General features: G+C 40.2%; 1 protein-coding gene across 1 annotated transcript; it reads right to left on the bottom strand.

Moving 5' to 3' along the window:
• Positions 1-2,202: 2,202 nt before the first annotated feature.
• On the bottom strand, positions 2,203-20,001 carry valopa (vertebrate ancient long opsin a). The gene is made up of 5 exons (XM_031737914.2): positions 19,264-20,001; positions 16,844-17,054; positions 13,190-13,307; positions 12,298-12,531; positions 2,203-5,778 (listed from the first exon to the last, which is right to left on the bottom strand). Exons 1-5 carry the CDS (start codon positions 19,625-19,627, stop codon positions 5,533-5,535), a joined length of 1,173 nt encoding a protein of 390 aa, XP_031593774.1. The 5' UTR covers positions 19,628-20,001; the 3' UTR covers positions 2,203-5,532.
• Between the last annotated feature and the right edge of the window lie 1,212 nt (positions 20,002-21,213).

Here is a 21,213-nt window from a genome sequence, read left to right as displayed (position 1 = left end):
ATTGGACTGTGAGAGTGTCAGACATGAACACAACGAGTTGCATTTCATGTGTTATTATATTGTTTCAGATTTTCTGATGGCAAGCACAATAATGAAAAAATAAATATGAGCTTTGTTGTTTTTCTGCTTAGTGTTGCTTGTGATGATTAGGACACCACTGTCACGGTTCTGGGTCATTTTGACCCAGCTTCTTCAGTTCTTTATATTTTGGTATGTTTCTATAGTGTGGTTTATTGTTCTAGATTAAGTGCAGCGTCTTCTGCCTCCTTTTAAGTTGTTTCTGGTTTCCTGTTTTACTTTGGAGGTTCGTGTCTGGTGTCAGTGTATTCTGTTTGCTTCCCCTGTCTCGTCAGCTGTGATTTCTCCCAGGTGTGTTCCCCTCCTGTGCCTCATCCCTTGATTACTGCCGTGTGTATATTAGCCCTGTGTTACCTTTGTTCTCTGTCGTATCGTTGATGTCTACTCACCTTCAGTCTGCACTCTGTTTTCCGTCCGTGTGTATCTGCCTATTAGCTTGTATTTCTCCCAGTTTAGTTTGGTCCACTGTTTACCGGCAACCTGCTAATAAAGCGGTACTTTGAGCTCTACCTCGTCTCACTGAAACCTGCATTTTGGGTCCTCCTCTCCTTGCCTGCCGGTACGCGAACATGACAACCACACTGTAAAAAAAATCCTAATATAAAAGTATTTTACTGTGTATTTTACAGTTTTGTTCTGTTCTTCTAGAATATCATTAAATTTACATAAATAGACTGTGATTTCACATTTCAAATGTAAATTAATGTAAAATCACTGTAATTTAATAAAACATAATTTTCATGTTTATTAAATGTATCTGTCTGTACATATGCATATTTAGATTGTTAAAATACATTCACAAATGTATCATGATGTCACAAATATTTGTCCGTTATTTGAAAGATTGAACTGTTGAATTTAAATGTAATGCTATGGAAAAGTATATAACATGATTCCTATAAGCTTGTGTTACATCACATAAGTATTATTATCATTGTTATTTAGGGCTATCATGGCTCAAGAGTTGGCAGTTTGCCTTGTAATCAGAAGGTTGCCGGTTTGAGCCCCGGCTCGGACACTCTCGGTCGTTGTGTCCTTGGTCAAGACACTTCACCTACCGCCTACTGGTGATGGCCAGAGGGGCCGATGGTGTGATATGGCAGCCTCGCCTCTGTCAGTCTGTCCCAGGGCATGCAATCCATTATTATTTAAACCAACTGTTAACTGTATATTTCTGTACATTTAAGTATTATGATTCATATTGCCACATTCATTGACCTTGTTTATAGGTAATTTCACTGTTTAATCACATTAACATGTGCCTAATTTAATGTTTAAAAGCACTTGAAAAGGGCAAAATCCCATGTAACATTAGGGCAACAAACTGTATTGTCATTCCTGAAAATAACCGTATTTTTATGATAAAGTTATTTTCTGTTATTTTCTGGTATTATTTTGGCGCCTCAGCTGCCGGAATATTACTGTTTTTCTAGGATTTTTTTTTAACAGTGCAGATCAACAGTGTTCTGCAAAATTCTTCCTTTTTTTTCAGCATTATTTGTTTTCCGCTGTTATTCAATGGTGGACTCAGTCTGTCTTCAATTTGATTCCTATATTATTATTATTTTTAATTGTGCCTTGATTGTGTTCAGCTTTGCCGTTTCCACCTGTGTCTTCCTCTGCAATCGGCCATCTGAGTCACTATAGCCGTCTCGACGTACTTTGTGTACTTGAATTTCTTGATTCCTGTTTTGTAATACCTTATTGTCTCATTAACCCCATGAAGCTCATCATCTGTGATAATTCTCTGTTTTACAGCCTTAAAACAAAAACCAAACATAAAGTATCCTGAAAGTTAAGGTTTGAATATTGAAGACCTCAGAGGATTAAAGAAAATTATGGTTGTCAATCAGGGCTTCTCTGTTCTTCTGCAGTCTGTTTATATTTCCCGACACAATGATTCATTCATGTTTTATTTTTTCTTTGTAGCTGATGGTTCTCAATACCAATTTTTTGAACGCATCACATGTGGGGAAGGATCTCTGCACTCTGAGTCTGTGATGTTACTCAAAGCACAGGAAATGCATCTTATCCAAAGCTGCTAATCACACACTCAGAGTAGTTCACAATTTCAGGATTATTTTTATCAGGACAAAAAAGAATCTACACTAGATTATGGCTTTTTAAAAAATAGATATATACTTTAATACACACATTTTTACAACCACAGTGCATCTATGACATCTACAATAGTACTCATGAGACAAAAACAGCTGAACAAGTCTTGCCATGCTTTATAAGTGTTACACAACTCACTGTAAAGAGGTGAGAGATAGGTGCTTTAACCCATCTACGAACGTTGGAAGTGTCCCTTCCCCTCATCAGCATTCAGTGCAGTCTGTAATCCTTTTCACCAAAATGTAACACTGGCAGGTTTGTTTGATTGATATCCTGTCTGATCTTCAAGGTGAAGCCACGATATACATCTGCTGTATCCACTGCTGCTGAAGCTTGTGTGTCAGTAGTGGCACGACTTAGGGAAACGTTAAAGGAATGCTTATGGGTGCTGACTGGTAACAGTGAGTGTTGACACTTTAACACAAAGTTGGGACTACCATCGATGGTAGCGGAGCTGCTGAGCGGTTGATACTGCATTGTCATTAATGTATGATCCAGGGGCGATTCTAGATTCAAATTTTCAGGGGGGCTCAGCTCCCGATCATAATGTCATGCATGCAGTGCTTTGTAATTAATATTAATGGAATATCCTGTTTGCAAATGAATAAACATCACAATGTTAACCCAATTAGTCGGATGACCCATTATAGTGTCTAAGAATAATTCAGCGTGAATAATCAGAGATTTCATTGAATCCACCTGTTTTAGGGTGGAGCTTTTGGTTAACAAACCCGAGACAAAGGCTCAGAAGTTAAAGAAGTTAAAGAGCTATTTGTGGCAAAGCAGATAAGATGAGAAAGATTATTTCAGACTCCTAATCACATAGAGGCAGTCCACCAAATCAGCAAGCACTTAAAATAGCAGCATTCAGCGCAGCCCCTGGAAAATCACCCTGCCGCTCCACAGACATGTACACCAAGCAAACTGGTAATCGAGTTGTTTTATAATAAAGTTTCTGAATTCATACTAACCCTGCCTTTATTATGCAGACTCATCGTGTACCCCAATTTCACGAGTGGAGAACAGATTTGTACGCTGTCACATGAATGTAGTGGCACCATCCTGCTCATGTTTAGAGTGACAGAGTACGAATTTTGTAAAATGTGACCATTCATATCAATATGCTGTGTTTAGACTCTACACTGGCATTTTTAAAGTGTGCTACTGGAAACCATGCAATGCATCCATGAAATACATTAAAAACTACTTTGTGAAAAAATAACTTTTGTTTTTCCAGGTTAACCCTAACTTTGGGATTTTGTGTTTGGAAGAGCCACCTGTGATTAACTGAGATTTATCTCAGCAATTTTCTTTTTTTTTTTTTCTCCTATCACAATGCTTCACAGGTTTAATGGTTTGGGCTGGTGAGCCTTCTTAAATTTTCTCCAAACATATGAATGTTCATTATGGAAACATCTTAAAGACATTGACCTCCACAGAATAATATTCTTTTAGCCCCACGTGCTGTTGTAAACTGCTTTAAGGCTTTCAAGTTTTAGAGAAGAGCTCATTCCTTCTTTAGTGGGCTTTCACTTTGTGTTGATACAGAACTAGTTTTTACTGTAACTATACTTCTGTAGGTTTCTTGATAAGGTCCTTATTGCTGTTTATTAAGCAATATGTTCTGTTTCCGTTTCTTTCACGTCATGTTTAACGCACATTGTCCGTATGTAATTTAGCTGTCACCACAATTTGCATCCATAACTGGATTTTGTTGACTCATCACTAAATATGGAATGAATAAAAAATGCCACAGGTGCAGAAGTATAAGACTCCTTTATTCATTTTCATAAAGAAGTCTTGCACATTCCTGCCCAGGTAGCAAACAGGTGGTCAAATGACCTTTTCTGAAATCAGCAACCTGTTTCTAAAATTGAACCATATTGAGAGTTTGCTGCTTTGAAAATGAATCTACAAGCTAAACGAGCTAAAAAGAACACGGGTCTTCAGTGTTTTTTCCAACAGTAACCCTTTCACAACACATAGTTTATTCACTGCTGACACAAAACATATTGATTAATGCAGGTTTAAGTTCCAAAGACATGTATCTAAAGTTTCTGGACCTGACAACAAAGCAGTAACAGTCATTGAAGCGATTAAATCTGTGACAGACTTCTCCAGAACAGGACAGAAGCTAGTTTGACAGTTCTCTTTAAAATGGTCTGTTGTTGGTGTCACAGTTAACTTGACACAGATGCACTGGTGCTTAAAAATGCTGGATTTTACTCCCGGCCAGACATGACTGAAACACACGTTGTAAACAAACACCATACCTGGTGAATCACTACTTAGCATACGACGGTGTTTTTGACAGATACCCAGTAATAATGAATGAACATGCACCACGAAAGTAGAAGACATATTGTAACACTGACTGCTACATCTACTTGTAGCTACTGCTGAAGTGCTCAAAAGTGACGGTATTTAGCTTCAATATTGCTGCTGAACTGTGCTTGTGATGAATACTCATTGCTTTTATACATGGCTGACTAGCAAACCCACTCTTGTGCTAGTGATAATTATTGATGCATTTCTTCACAGCTCCTATAGAGAGCTTACCACAAAGCAGTGGACTGTAGTGTGTGCATGTATGTGGTGATCCACTGCTTATTAATATGCTGTCCTCCTATATCTGCAACAGAGGGAACAGGAGACTGGCATCTGTAAGCCCTCTTGACCATCTTCACAAAAGATAAAAGCTTTGACCCAAACTAGTTTACGCGGGATACAAAAAAAAATATTCAAATTCAGCAGACTGCTCCGTCCTTTTGACGGACAGAGATGAATGAAAATTGCTGCCAAAGCAAATACTGAAACAGCATAGAAAAACACGCTTTCTCTGCAGGCACCATCATGGGGCTTCAAAGGAGAAGGCGAGGACGAGATGAAAGGCTGGGTGCATTGTGATATTTGAAACACACTGGCTAGCCATCAACTAACGGATGTTCAAGGTCTGTGGGTTTTGCAGTCCCTTTTTTTTTCATTGGGATATGAATGAATCACGTTGAATCAAGTGCCCTCCATTGTGCAGTGATGGTCAAGAGAACATCCAAGACATTCTTGAATAACAGGACAGAGGAGCATTGGTGAGCAAATATTTACAGGATATCTACAGGGTAAAGCTCTGAGCAGTTCAGTCTCTACAGTTCTTTCCCCTCAGTCTTTTTTTTCCCACTAATAAACTGAACATCTACCAGAATACTCTGGACCATAAAATTTCTTACTTTTTGCTAACCCTTAATTGTCCTTGAAACACAGGGCAAGGGTGGGGCGTCTACAGAAGGGTGTCTATTCACGCTCAGGGAAAGAGAACAGCTATCGGGGTAAAGCCTATTGTTACATTGGGCAGACTTTGTTCTCTGGAATGGGAAGCTGAGCAAATGAACCACAGTCGGTTGGAGAATCAGATCTGAAGTCCGATCTGGGTGACGTGGTGCTGCCCACGGGGATGTGGGCAGCAATGGCTGACATCTCTCCCGTGTGACTCTCGGCAGTGATTCCAGGTCGATCAGAGGTCTGATTCAGGTTGCTATCAGGGATCGTCCCCACGCCGGTGAAGTGCTGGATAAGACACTTCCTGAACTGAACACAGAGCAAGATAACAGATTAGAACCTCTTATGCCATGTTCACATTGAAATATCATGTAATGATGAAATGCCATGTTTCAATAACTTATTAGCTACTGTTAGTCAAACGCTAATGTTTACTTTCAGCCACACTTAATGTAACCACCTCTGTTATTTGACTTATCTGATTCTGAATTTGCTGCTAATCAAACAAATGTCATGGTTAATTGCTGGTGTGTTTCATACAAATAACATTTTACTAAAGTGTTTGTTACACAATGTGTTCAGTGTATCTCTTACATGACTGGATCTGTTACAAGACAGACATGCATTTGGAAGTAATGCTACCCACGAGCAATAACAGGACCACACTGACAGACACAATGAACAGCAGTAACTAATGCAGTATTTACATATACAGATCCAGGGCAATAGTCCAGAGCAAAATGCAGATTACTCAACTTGCTGGGGAGAACAATTGTTTTTTTTAACATTCATTTATCAGCTATGCGTGTTTATAACCAACTAGACTGGTGTTGGAAATTAGTTGGGGCTATATGCTCACACATACAATATTGCACACTGCCTTTGCAGTCTCTTTTTTTCCTGTTCCTTACAAACGATCTTAACAGTAATCAAAACCAGAAGTCAATGCATCTCTGCAACTAAGATCATTTATATTTATAGGTAGGACTAAAGCACTCAATAAACTGATCTGCAAAGCCAGTAATGTTGTGGAGATGGAGCTGGACTCCCCTAAGGTGATGTCGGAGAGGCGGATGTTGTCCAACATAAGGATAATGCTGGACAATACCTCCCACTCACATGACGTGCTGGCCAATCACAGGAGCACGCTCAGTGAGAGATTACACAAATGCACCACTGAATGACACAGGAAGTCATTTCTGCCTGGACAACTCTGTGGTGGGGCGTGGTCTGCGGTGCCATGCAGGGAGGGCGGACACACCTGCACGGCATCCTTAATCACGCCCGCCTAGTTAAAAACACGGGACTCAGGGGTTTGGGGGTGTTGTGGTGTGATGTGATATCAATAAAATGGCTCAAACCTATGATCCCTGGACCCGCCGTGTCTCATTCACACCACAAACTCATCCATCTAATGCACACTGTGCAATAGTTACACTACCTTTTGCACATGCTCTACAATGAAAATAAGAAATAACAAAGTTATACAGGTTAGAGTAAAATGTCAATCATATAAATTTCATCTCTGTTAAATTCTGGATATTTATAATTAAGGTAATTATATGTATTGAAGCTATTTCTTATCATTTGTAAACTTTTAATAAATTGTTTAATTTAGTTCGGTCTGTTCCTATTCTTATTGTCTTAGAGCAACTGTAACCACATAATTTTCTTAGGGATTAAAAAAAGTATCTGATTCTGATGCTAAGAGCAAACTGTTTGTTCCTATAACCAAAGCAGGGAACCAGAGTGACTATAACTGTATATCATGAAGTTTGACTGTACAGAGATGACCATGAAGAAGATCAGCTCTGATGTGTTACATTCTGAGACCTGTTAAAACTACAAGGTGTCCACAATATTAAAGTGGTTTACTTATGTGAACCCTGCATTTGTGTCTGAGGGCTCCATTTCTCATGAACATAAATACAGACTGGTATCTTGTCAGCGCTCGACGAGGCTGGTGAGGTAAAGTTTCCTCATTAGTGATGTGCTGACAGCTGTCAATGTGCCACCATTACTCAGATGCAGTTCTGCAGAAAAGAAAATGCCAGATGGAAAATCCATGAAAAGAGAAGAGATGTTCTTCCTGTCTCACTTGGAGACATTTAACCAGTCATGATGTGTGCAGTTATGTAACAGAGAAAAAGGGGAAAACTGTAGATGTATGCATGGTCAACTAGATCTAAACTGCAAAATGTAAAGTTTTTGCATCTTATGCCCATTTTGCATGGGACAAGTATCTCCTCTGGACTTCTTATAATGTGGGAGATGTCTCACAGAACATGGGGATCCTGTGGTAAAAAATAGCCTTGTGCAAATCATGACAGTAATTTGGGGTTTTTCTTCTGCCTCTCATCCACTCAAGAATCAAAGATGCTCAGTGGCATTTAAAAGCTTGACAGCAGTTTAGGTTTAAATTCAGAAGTTTCATGTTGCTTCGCTGTATTAAAAACCCATTTACAGCTAGGTTACTACTGCTTGTTCTGTTACGCTGATTCATCTGATTCTGAGGGGGCTGGGAGGAGTACACCCCCTCAGAAAGACACAACAGCAGTGGAACTGACACCTTGTCAGTCTTATCTTTAAGAATACAGCCATTTTTAGCAGCTCTTCAAAAACAGACCCACAATCATTGATTTCACATTCCATCAACACTAAAAATCACTAATTGACCTTTTTCCGCTTCCCACTCTGTGTAGCCTTGAGGAGAAAGAATCATTCCCACCCTTGATGACCTCTCTAATTTAATGGTGCAAGCCTCCTAACTGCTCCCCTCAAAGCAGCAGTGCCGTTCGGAGTGTGAGAGCAACACCTCTGCTATCCTCCGATGTCATGAAAAAGCACAGGGCTGCCGTTATGGCAGTGCTGCATTCAATAGCTATTCCTCCTGTGACCTAAAATATGTTGTAGCTTTTTATATATAATGGTTGTATAAAGCTTTCCTCCAATAAAACAGTAGCTTTAAAGCACTCCCACATAGAGAACAAGATCATAAAAGATCACCTTAATGGCAAAACGACTGGCCTGAAACACATTAGTTCTTTATAGCAGATACTTCCACCTCCTTTAAAGTTTAAGAACACCCTAACGTTTGAAAAGCTGAAACTTTGACTACACCAATTTGTTCTGGTGACAAACTGAGGTCATGGGCAGGCAGGACATAGTCGTTGGTTTATAAGAACTTTTTAACTGAAAACACTGTGAACTAATTCATTCTTTAAATGAACTGAACTGTGCAACTTCAACAAAACCTTTTTTCTTATTGCTGACTGTTGGACTCATTTTTGTTTTCTTATATTTTTATGGTCTAAGAATCCTTTCTGGTCTTGCAGCTCTTCTGGTTCGCCGAGTTGTACCTGTGGACTACCATCCATAAGCTTTTCTTTTGAATATAGCAAATATGCTGTATTACATGCTTCTGGTCATCTGTTACCTTAAAGACCACCAGTCCAATTATGCACTTTATCTTTCAAAATGCAAGCTATCCGTTCTCCAGTATGCCTGGCTAAGGTCCTCCCTGGTACTTTAGCTGTTACTTGTGCTTTCTTGATTTGAGTTTTACTAAACTGAGTCAATGGCAGAGGGAGTGGGATGAAAGAATTTGATTTTCCGAATAGAGATCAAGATCCTGTAGACAAAATGTACATTGTAGTACTCTCCAGAACTGCAAGATTAAGAGAGTTTTTTTTGCTTTTTTAGATCCTCAATAGTTAAACTAACATGACATTGAGAGAACAAAGCCTGTTTAAAGCCTGAGTTGAAATAAATTTCACGGCATTGGATCTGGTGACCCAGTGTTTTGGTTTAAGTTATATTCTTTGAATTATTGTTTTCTGTTTGTATTGTGCTTATAGTTTCTGGTTTCTAGGTTTTCTGTTCTGTTTCTGTGCCTTCCCTGTGTTCCCGGTGTCATATCTCTAGTGAAGGTTTAGTTCTGTATTCTTGTTCACTACATCTTCCCTGTGTTCCATGTCTAGTTACTTTTGTCTCTGTGCTTCATGTTTCCTCTGTTCCCAAGTCTGTTTCTACGTCTTACTGTCTAGTCTGCCTCTTTATGAACATCATGCTTTCCTAGTGTCCTGTTCCTGGCTTGTTTTCTTGTTTTCTAGTTTGAGTTTCTAGTTTCCAGTTTAGTTTGTTGTATTCGTCGTTTTCTCCGCAAATAAAGCTTCTGCTTTGAGTTCACCTTTCCGTTTGAGAGTCATGTATTTCGGTCCTCCTCCTGCCTGCCACACAGCACAGTCATAACAACTATGGTGTTCCATCAATGCAGAAAGTTTTTTTCACCTTTTAGCTTTTTGAGGTTTATTGAACTGGAGGTGGTCTTCCTCTAGAACTACAGGTATATATTGCAGTAGCCATGCATCAAGTCACCTCCAGCCTCTACTTTACCTCACCTTGTTATGTAACCCACAGAGACACAGAGAGGGAAAATATCAAGCAGTAGAGGTTACTTGAGTGTTATGAGCATTAGCAGCTGGGCTGTTTAGACCTGCCGGCTAGGTGTTATTTACATTCAGTGGGTCTGGCTGACCTACTTAAACAGCAAAGTGGGGCAATCTGATGGAGATGGACGACATGCCACAGACTACAGGCAATGATCTGATCTAGGCCCTTTGCCAAGCACATGTATGAAAAATGTTATGTAGTCAAGTCTAATGGTCATATTTCAATGTAAATAATCCTAACAGAAAATAATAAAAAATGGTCAAATAAACTATATGCAATTGAGGAACCCGTGAAAGGAGATATGACACTGCATTGCACTTTTTACACTGGGAAAGTTACAGGAAAGTCATATACATTCTGTTAATTATTATAAATAATTATTTAAATCCCTTCCTCCCTTCTTTTTATTCAGAAATGGAAGAAATATAAAATGCCCTGTAGTTCCATGGACAATGAGAACGGTGGTGGATCATCCCTAAAATACACTGGAGAAGTTTGTTAATAATCTGAAGGCAGTTGGGACCACAGTCACCAAGAACACTATCGGTAACACTGCACTGTAATGAATTAAAATTTTGCAGCACCTGCAAGGTTGCCTGCTCAAGAAAGCACACGTACAGGCCCGTCTTAACTTTAGCAACATCTAAATGACTCAGAAAAGACTGGAGAAATTTCTGTGGTCAGATGAAATTAAAATCAGACTCTTTGGCATCAACTCAACCTGCTGTGATTGGACTGAAAACACTGAAAGTAAAATGCCCAAAGAACAGCTTTCCCACTGTCAAGCTGTTGGGCTGTTCCTCTAGTAAGGCTACAGGGTGACTTCACCTTGGGGCCAATGGACAGAGCTCTATACCATAAAGTGTTGGACGAGAACCTCCCGTCCTGCCATAATACTGAAGATGGGTAATAGATGGGCCTCCCAGCATGACAATGATCCATAACATACCGCTAAGGCAACTAAGCAGTGGCTAAAGTAGACGCATATTAAGGTCACGAAGTGGCCTAGCCAGTCTCCAGACCTCAATCCTATCAAAAATCTGTGAAGGAACCAAAGGCTGCGAGTTGCTGAGCAGCACCCAAAGAAACCTAAAGGATTTAGAGTTCCTATAAAAAAGAGTGGATCCCAAAATCCCCCCGGAAGTGTGCACAACTCAACTATGAGAAACCTCTTATGGCTGCATTTGCCAGCAAAGTTCCTCCACCAAGTACTAAGTCCTGTTTTGCTTGAGGATCAAAGACTTATTTCAGTCAGCAACATGCAAAACAATTTCTAAATTGTATGTAACGTGTTTTTCTGGATTTTTGGCTGAAAATTAGAGAATGTTGATTTCTTTGTAAGTGAGCAAACGCACAATTTCAGCAGGGGATCAGATTATTAGGTCCCCACTGTATCTTTGCTAAACATTGGAATCCACCAGTCTACAGTACAAATATCCGACTGTCACCTGCAATGCGGCACATGTAACATAACAAAACTGCCACAGTACTATTACTAATAAATAACGCCTCTCATGCAAAATTTGCTTGAGAATTTTGAAAATATCGAATTCACACCGTAAGTTTGTCTCGAAATGTTCGAGCTGCATTTCAGCAGATGAACATTCAGCAGCAACTGTTAGGATGCTCCTGTGTGGGAAACATAATGTAAATAGAAAACCTTCTTATACAGTAACTGAGCTGTGGCTACATTTCACTTCCACATCAACTGTTTTACAACATTTTTGTTAAAGTAAAAGAAAAGTTGTGACTTGATAAACGACGATGCTTAAATAAAGCAGTAATTAAAACATTTAAATAGTGCTTTAAATCTGGTAGTATTTGGTAGCAAGCATCAACTACCAATGTTTATTAAATGCTTTGCATAAAGAACGTCTTATATAGAAAATGGTTTATGCCATCAAGGGAACAAAACACATCCAAGGTGATGGGTGTGTAAAGGGTATACATTATGTGTCAAAAAAAATCTTAGTATTAGTTAATATTAGTTCTTTCAAAAGCTGCAGTCAAAATCCAGGTATTTGTCCCTCACACTGAGAACAGAGCGAGAGAGCACAGTGTAAAATGAAAAATGAAGTAAATGGCATGAAGAAATGTCAGCAGCAGCCCTTTTACAGTGGTAAGCCTCACACCTTTTTTTTTTTAAGCAGACAGTTGTGCACTGTGGATTTTATACTTCAGTCATTCACCGTGCACTGAGAAGCAGGCCGACACTACAAAACAACAGAATAAACCCACCTCTATAGTTCAACAGCTTTCATGTGACACAAGCAGTTAATGTGTCTCCAGGAAGGAATGGCGAGACTAAAGTAAAGCAACACTTACTAGTGTGACTAAAATGAAACTGATGCAGTGGCTCTAAAAATGTCTACTTACCTGTTTGTTCATGAAAACATAGATGATTGGATTGTAGACGGCAGCTGTCTTAGAGAAGAAGGCTGGGATAGAAGCCAGTCTTGGATCCAGTTCAATAGTTGGATGTGCTGTGACCAATATGGAGAAGACTGCGTATGGTGTCCAACCCACCATGAATGCCACGATCATCACCACCACCATGCGGGTCACTTGGCGCTCTGGTTTCCTGGCAGTGGCCAGACGACCATGTGATACCTGACAGCAACATAAAAATGTATGCAGTCATGCATTTGCTGGGACGTCCGCTCCTGGAAAGATTGCAGCACTGTGTTAAAAGACTGGTGCTCCAGACCAGCAAACTGCCAGAACTTTTATAGAGGCAGTCACACAATAACTGCTAATCAAATTAATAATTGATCACTGGCATCTGGCTGCTAGTTCCCCTCAAAATTCCTACAGAAGCCAGTCTTGGTAAGACTGTGCTTAGTTTCTCAGAGTTGTGTGAAAACTTTCTTTATTACATGACTGAACATGTCCATCAGTAATATCCAGTCATTTCCATGTAGGTGGACAACAGCCAGTATAACCTGACACTTATTATTATTAGAGATGAGTAACAGTACTGTCAGCTGCAGTGAGCAGTCATCCAGTACCTGATATTCCCTGAAATAAAAGCTCCAAATTAAGAAATATCTTAACTAGTAATTTACTGAGTCACAATGATGACATCAGTACAGCGCTGAAGTCTGGTTTATTTCATCCTTCCTTCTGAGCTCTCCTTCTTAACTTTTCTGTCATTTTGTAAAACTGTAAAAATGATACTGTGTGTGTGTGTGTGTGTGTGTGTGTGTGTGTGTGTGTGTGTGTGTGTGTGTGTGTGTGTGTGTGTGTGTGTGTGTGTGTAAGAACTGACCTTCCTGAGCTTCCGTAGGAGCTTCCCATAGCAGAAGAAAATCACCCCAAGAGGCAAAATGAAACAAGTGACGAAGAAAGTAAGGATGTAGCTGTGATCTGTGATGTTGGTTGAATACCTGTTCAAAGATGAACAGAAAAGAAAAGTTTGACTAATTTTAAATTAATGTCGCTGTGTCTACCTGTGACTCCTAATTTCACAGCTGACACAAATTTCTCTGGCTCAAAACACCAGAGGGTGGGGCTTGAAGTGTGGTTTAGTTGGAGATTTGCAATGCCACATTTCACACCTCATTCATTTATGGAATGCATGGCGCTAAATATCAAACACTGAGGTTGTGTTTAGAGGGCAGTAGAGTTGTAGGAAACTGGTAGATTTGCACAGAAATCCTCAGGCCTGTGACAGCAACTCACTGGATTCCTAAAAATGTAGCAACATGCATGCATTCAACCCTCTGAGGGGCAGGACATGAACATAGTAAAATATAAAAAAAAAGTGAGTAACTGGACCAAATGAAGCATTCTCCTCATTAGAGCCATCTACTGTTCAGTGGGCCAAATTAGCTTACAATTCAATTACCTAGTCACTTCTGCGTATAAACAGACAGCATTGAAATCACCTCCAAGAGTCATTTTTAATGAGGTGAATTCCTGCACTGTTGCTGACAACTCAAAAATGAAATCAGCTAACAGGATCTTGCTTTCCACCACCAGCTGGTGTGATTTTTCTCCAACAACTTGCCTGCCAGAGAAAATCTCTTCATTCACATTGTGGGAAACAGTAGTGCTGCTTCACACTGGGAAACAATGATATTTCAATCTAATCTGTTACAGAAACATTAGATTATTGCTCAGACCATAAAATATAAGTTAAAAACACCCCAGTTTTGCATGAAGCTAGACAGAAGTAACTGGACTATATACTATAATGAAATATTCTTGTTTTGGGTTTTTTTGTTAAAAAAAAATGTGTACTATGAAAATGGAGAAAGAAAAAGAAACTTTTCATGTTTCCTGTTTTGTATGACATGTTTTTAAAAAACAATAAAAGAACAAATATTTTATTAGAAAGAAGCACTAAGTCCTATAAAATACACTGTGATCACTGACACACAGGTTAGAAAACCTCTGATTATTCAAATTAAACTGAGAATATATGTGGCTGAGAGCATGAAGTTAAAGGTTGACCTGTGACCATCAGAACTTTCTTAGTTTGGGACCCGCCTGTGTCCCACTCTGTCTGGATAACGGCTGCAGATGCAAAAAATACCCTTCAGCCTCCATTTCATGCACCTGGTATGAAATTCAACATCTTACATCGCCTTATTCTCAAGTTATCGCATTCACATGAATTTCAGGATCCCTGACCTTAAGGCCAAAGTCACTGAGATTCATTCATTCAGTCAATTTGAAACTCTTACGCTGCTTCGTTCTTGAGTTCTCACATTCACAAACTTAAGTTGCAGCAGTGGGAAACCAAAAATGCTTGTGAGTTAGCAACAGCTCCAGAAGCCTGGAAGAAGAACTTCAGCGTTCTCTAAAAGAATATCATCTTTCCATAAATTTAGCCAACACTGGTATCGTCCATGCTGAAGACTGAGTCACTGATAATAAAAGGGGAACATATGAAGTATTTGAAGCTAATATATGAGATTTGTGTAATGAAAGATGCAGTCTGGGAAACCATCAGCTATCATCTGCTGACTTGGGCTTCTGCTGTAGCCATATTGTGCATAAATATAGTAAAAACGAGGAAAACAAGGTCATGAAAATTCAAACTCCAACCACATCCTACTTAAACTACCTAAACTTAAATGTAACCTCCTTAATGTTATGTTGTACTACAAGGTGATAGAGTTTTGAATGATTTGACATGTAGATGACATTACACAATGCTGTACTCACATATTTACAATATGCTAGTGTCTCTAGTTACAAGGAAACAGAGCAATAGGCCAACCTCCCAAAAAGTATACATGATAGTTTAATGAGCGTATGGTAGAGGGTGAATAGTATGTGCCATACATGCAGATCTTCTAAACAAGCCCAGGGATTTGAGCTGACAACCTCCCACCTCTGCATGTGTCTTTGTACTAAATATCCTACAGAACACCTGAGCAGTAGAGGGGATTTCAAAGAAAGTCAGTAGGATAAACTTAGTAGACTCCACGCAGGGTGCAGCTACCTGCCGACAGTTCTGTGACAACATGCGCAGTCCTTCAAAAGCCAGCGCTTCCAGCACTGAATATTTGCATATATACATATATGCATATAAAAAGATGCACATAAATGAGGCTTTTAAATTTTATCAGGCTGTGCATGTTGCAACTGAAGCTCACACACCTGCTCCTGCTGTTAACCAAATATTTTGTGACACAGCTCACACCGTGTGCAGCCAGAGATGTAGGGGATTATATATGTGCTTGGGATCTCCATAAGGTGATGTCTTAATTGCATTGTCTGGACAATTTGTTCTCCTGGCGCTTCTTCTAAGCAGTGGTTCTCCAACAGGGCTTCAGGCAAACTCTCAGCCCATATCTGCACACCTTTGATCAAAGCAGCTAAATAGCACTACCCAGATGACGCCCTGAGGGCCAAGGTTAGAGGAGACCTCTTTTTTTTGATAACAAAAATTAGCACACAGCAAGCTAACATGGCTGAAAGAGCGACGTAGATCTGAGTGACAGGGTTGAGGGAAGAATGGCTGCTCCATTTCTATGTGAAACACATTGTTTAAGGTTAACGTTGAACCAGTGAGGTTCATAAACACCTAAAATCCAGTAACGTTAATTAATTTAAATTCTGCCATCAACATGTTGCAGCTCATCAGGTGACTTAAGTACATGTAAAGACAATCTTAGGGACATACTCACATTGAATGACCCTTCATCATTGTCTTTGAGTATTATAGCTCTTGTGAACTTGCTTGGATTAAATGACCAACACCGTTTCTGCCTCAGTACCACACTGAACTTCATTCAGTTTGGAAAAACATGCTACATGTTATCTGCCCAACACCAAATAGCAGACAGTCACATATTCATTTACAACTCTAGATATTTACCTCAGGACCAAAACAGAGCAAAAACTATATTGTTTGTTTCTTGGTTTATTTGTTTTTTTGCATTCATAAAGCTAAGGCATAATACTTGCTAACCAAGTAAACTTGTTAGCACTAACAATTAGCTTAGCACGCTACCATCTCATTAAAATAATTGGTCAATTCTGGATTAAAAGAAAAACAAATATCATCATAGCAACCTAAACACTAATGTGGAGGTTTCATGCTCCAACAGACATCACTATTTTGAATCGCATGCTACGGTTTGACAGTTTCTTATGACGCCACCAAGTTGTCAAAAAAAGGTGACATGATTCACAAACCAGCAGTTGTTTATATTTAACCAAATGCAGCCATTCATTTTGCCAACTGGTGCATGATGTGAGTAAGGAAAAAAGATCTTAAGAATTAAAGTTCAACTCAAATCATAATTTTCTGTTAAGGTCAATCAAACCCTGCTTTCTTAAGTATACAACAGGGTTATTTGCCCCATAGCAAAAACCTCTAGCATTAAAATACTTTTTGGGTATTGAGGAAATAAGTTTGGCTTTTTTTCTAAATGTGATTTGTGTGTGAGAAGTGCTCATTTCTCACCAGTCGGGCTCACAGGTGGTCCCAATCTTGCTTACAGTGTATCTGTTCCATCCCAGCACTGGAGGGAAGGTCCAGATGAAGGAGAAGGACCAAACGAACAGAAGACCCAGGATCGCATGCTTTGCTTGCAGTCGGATGTTACCCAGAGGCCGGCAGATCACAAAGAACCTTTCAAAGGACAGGACAGCCAGGGACCAGAGGGCCACGATCCCTTAGGGAAACAGCAGGAGGTCAATGTGGTTGAGCCAAGTGGGACATTTGCCAGTGATACACAGCAACATCCCAGACTTGCACGATGTCTGGGTAAAAGCAGCTGCCCTGGTGCTGGAAATAGTTTAATGATTTGAGATGGGTACATTAGGTTATCCCCTAATGAGCTTTATTTTAAAAAAGCAGTATTTAATTGTGGTAATAAGTCTCTCTCATAGAAGAGCTAATTGCTTATCTCTCCACAGTGAGATTCTTCATGTGTACTTCTGCTAGAGTCACTGGGGAGGACAAAAGACAGGGGCATAAACCAGGGTGTTCAATTATCACACATTTAAACAAAAGCCTCTGGCATATAGGTTCCCAAATACAATTCATACCATTACTCCCAATGGTGGTTTTATAGCTTTTAAAGTTCTGATAACTGAACATCAAAGGAGGGTTTTTCTAGAAAAATGCAGTTTTTACCCATTAAGTTTTAATGTATTTATCTGTATAGCACAGGTGCAGTACAAAGACCTAAAAATAGACACAAACAGAAAACATTCTCACCCTGAGCAGAATATTAATTGGAGCATCCACCCTTTTCGAGGGGAGAAGCTCACCTAATGTAATGACTTTCATATTTACCCACACCCTCTTACATGCACACACAAACAATAGCAATGACACTGGAGTTAATCACCTAAAAGTGCTGTTAAAGCAAAAAAAATTAGAGTGGCTTTTCACCACGAGCCTATGGAAGATGTGCGCTTCACTTCAGCGGGTTATTGATTATGTATCAGCACAGCTTCTTCAGTTATCATCTACAGTTGTAGCAGCACCAGCCCAGCTTTGCAGCTTAGGATCAAAATCTGTTCAGCGTTCCAGCACATGGCCACACAAGTCATTTGTTTTCACTCATTCAGTAATAACTGTACGCTGCAGGGTTGCAATGCAGCGCATTATAGCAATTTGTCCCCACAAATAGCCCACACAACACGTTATAATCATGGAGCAAATAGAGATCGATACATTGATTTCTGGAGTTATTTAACATCACCGTCTGTGTGTAAGTTCTGGGGACAGATGCCATCAACTAATGCACTGCATAATGCAGTTCTGGTAAAGAGCATATACAGTACTGCAATAAGCTGGCTCATTAAAGCACCACACGTGACAGTAATTTGATAATATTCTCATTAAGTTGCATGAAAATATAAATTCATTATAAATTAATATTTCCTGTTGACAGTCTGTCAGTTTTACAGGCTTAGACAAAAACATCATTTTACTTCATGTGCCATTCCTCTCTGAAACCATGTCACAAATCCAATAAGGCTTTGCATAAAATGATTAAGTATTCAGACTTTATGTACTGCAGGTGTCTCACCAGATGCCCATGATCCCACACAGCATGGGAACCTCTGTATGCCATTCCAACCCACCTACTTGGTTATTGGTGGTCACAGCGCTGGTAACCTACCTACCTACTTAAAGCAAGTCATGTACAAAAGTGTGTGAGAAGACTTCTGTACGAGGATGGCTTTGAATTCTGCTTTACTGCTTTACACTCTGGACTCACACAGCAGCAGGAAGCAAATACTATCCAGGTACAGTTTAAACATAATGCACAGTATATAAAATGTAGGCCCCTAAAGAATCAAACCTCAAGTCAACAGTGAGACTGACATTAGTTTTAGAGTTATAGTTTTACTTTCACCAAAAATATCTAACATCCCGATCCTTGTGCTTTTGGTGTCCTGGTTACAACTGAGGTTTAAAGGGTGTGTGTCAGATAGAATGGATTTTTAAATATTAAAGTCCAGAGCTGTTTAAACAAATGTGTTCTTTTACACACATTTAAAGTCAGTCTACACATTGATGGATGCCAGAATTGAGTTGTTAATTCAACATTTCTCCTGTCACTGTAAGAAAGTAGTGCTTTAATCGTTTTAATCTTGTCCAAGGAAAGCAAGCAAAATTCCTGAGGCTGAAATGTTCTGCCAGCTAGAGGGATTGATTCTTTATTTGACCTGGCTCCCAGATGCCCTAATTTATTAACAAGCGTTCAGTGATAAAGTCGGATAACACCACGTGGAGTTGTTTTACTCGCACGCACAGCAGCTCCTTTTTGCAGTAAAAGGAGCCACTCTGACAGCTACAGCTATGGAAGTTGGAGCTTCATTCATCTCTGCCATTACAGTAACAGGAGGGGGGAAGTGTTAACCTACCGAAAAAAGTAACTGCAAAGCCCTCCAGGACGCAAGCCCACTTCCCGAGGAAGAAATAACCCCTGGCGTTAGTCAGGAAACTTATTACTCCACCGGTGAGGGAGACTAGAAAGTCGGCGATGGCCAGATTAACTATAATGTAATTCAGGGGCTGCCTGAGTTGTTTGAATTTGAAAGTGACAAACATGACCAGGAAATTTTCGGTTAAAGACAGCGAGGTGACCACAAACATGAGAACGGCCAGGATGGTGAAGTTCCAGGGCGCGATGTTCTTGATGGGTCCGTTAAAGGGATCATCGGTGGTGGAGAGTTCAGGTGCCACGGTGTAGGACACGCCGTTCACTGACACGCTGAAGGTTTCCATTGTCCGTGTCCGGAGAGTCCGCTGGCTGCTCGCTGACCCTAACCTCGGTCTCCTCTTCTCATACTCACAACTTAACGCGGAGTCTGTGCCAGACAGGCGCGCTCTGCAGTCACTTGGAAACGCGCCGCTTGCACTGAGCACGCTGTGCGCTCCGGGACTCCTCTTTCCAAAAGTTCAGATGTTGAAATCCGCGCTGGCCGCCGCGCATGGCGAAGCGCAGGACGGAGAAATCCGCTAAACGCGCTTGGGCGTTATTGTGCGCCGCTGCTGGAAAGCGTCAGTCTGCATGTGAGAGCGGAGCAGAGCGCGAGCTGTGCGCCGCGGTCAGGGGGGATGTCTTGAAAAAGCGCGAGTGGACGAATGATCGGGGGCATCTTGGCGGCTCTTATATAGGCGGCTCCGGCATCGCTGCTGCCCTCCAGGACGCCCTCTCCGTGCGCGCTTCTGTTCAAGCTGCGGACACTGATCACAGTCCAGTCTCCAGGCTTGGCGCGCACTCCGGATGAACCCGGCAGCACATAGCTGCGATCCAACACTTTTATACACGAGCCAGTAATTACTACCATTCATGATTAATAGGCTACATCTAGTGTGTGGCTATTTTTAGTTGCATTTCGAAAGGACACGTAGAGATCTGGTGATTTTCTCCTTTTCACTGCGCAATTTATTAGTGATGCATAATTAGGCACCGCAGCGGAGTGATTGGTCACAGTGGACCTGCTGTATTCATCTAAATTAACTATAAATGTTCACCTTTAAACTCTCTAAAACTCACATGCATATTGAAGTCCTTGAGCTATACTTGTTAAATTAACCTGGATAATTAGTCTTTACTCACATCTACAGGAATCCATCATTTATGGCACACAAATTTGAAAATTCGTGTGTGCTGCAAATTGATCACAACACAGCTCTCTGTTATAAGTAAATATGCAATTAAAAGTTCAAGTGACACAACATGATGGTGTCAAACTGGAACACACCTGGATAATTACCAACCCACTAGTCATCCATTAATCTTATATAGGCGAACATTTTACAATACAGCCTGTTATGCTCCAAAGCACCCTTTATAATCTGAGGGGAAAATGTTTGTGCAGAGAACAGTCTGAAAGCAAGTTCAGTCATCATTTATTTACAACCTAAGAGACATGAACAAGGAAGGTTGTATACGTATGCCGATAAACCACTGATTTTTAAAGAAATCAGAAGCCTGATTGACTGTATGCCAGTCAGCAATAACATTAAGACCACCAGGTGAAGGTGATCAAGTCTTTACCTTTAAATGTAAAGTGCCATCACCTTAATATTTTTGTATATCCAGCCACAGGAACAAGCACTGACATACACATTCGAAATCTCAAGCTAAGTGAGCATTCATTGGATGGACCATCCAACTGTTAGTGCCACTGGAGAGAACCGGTGTTCCTGCTCCAGCAGGTCAGAGTTGTTTTCACACATTTATGAAATGTATGAAAATTGCACATCAGGCTTTGCAGTTCGAATCTCTCATCAGAGGAGAGGCTAAAGTGTTCTCCAAGGACAAACTTGTCTCAAAGAATTTTTAAAGCTCTTTTAAAAAATTA

Source organism: Oreochromis aureus, linkage group 13, assembly GCF_013358895.1.
Source record: "Oreochromis aureus strain Israel breed Guangdong linkage group 13, ZZ_aureus, whole genome shotgun sequence".
NCBI lineage: Eukaryota > Metazoa > Chordata > Actinopteri > Cichliformes > Cichlidae > Oreochromis > Oreochromis aureus.
Note: the sequence above shows the minus strand (reverse complement) of the source record. Positions and strands in the feature narration are given on the sequence as shown.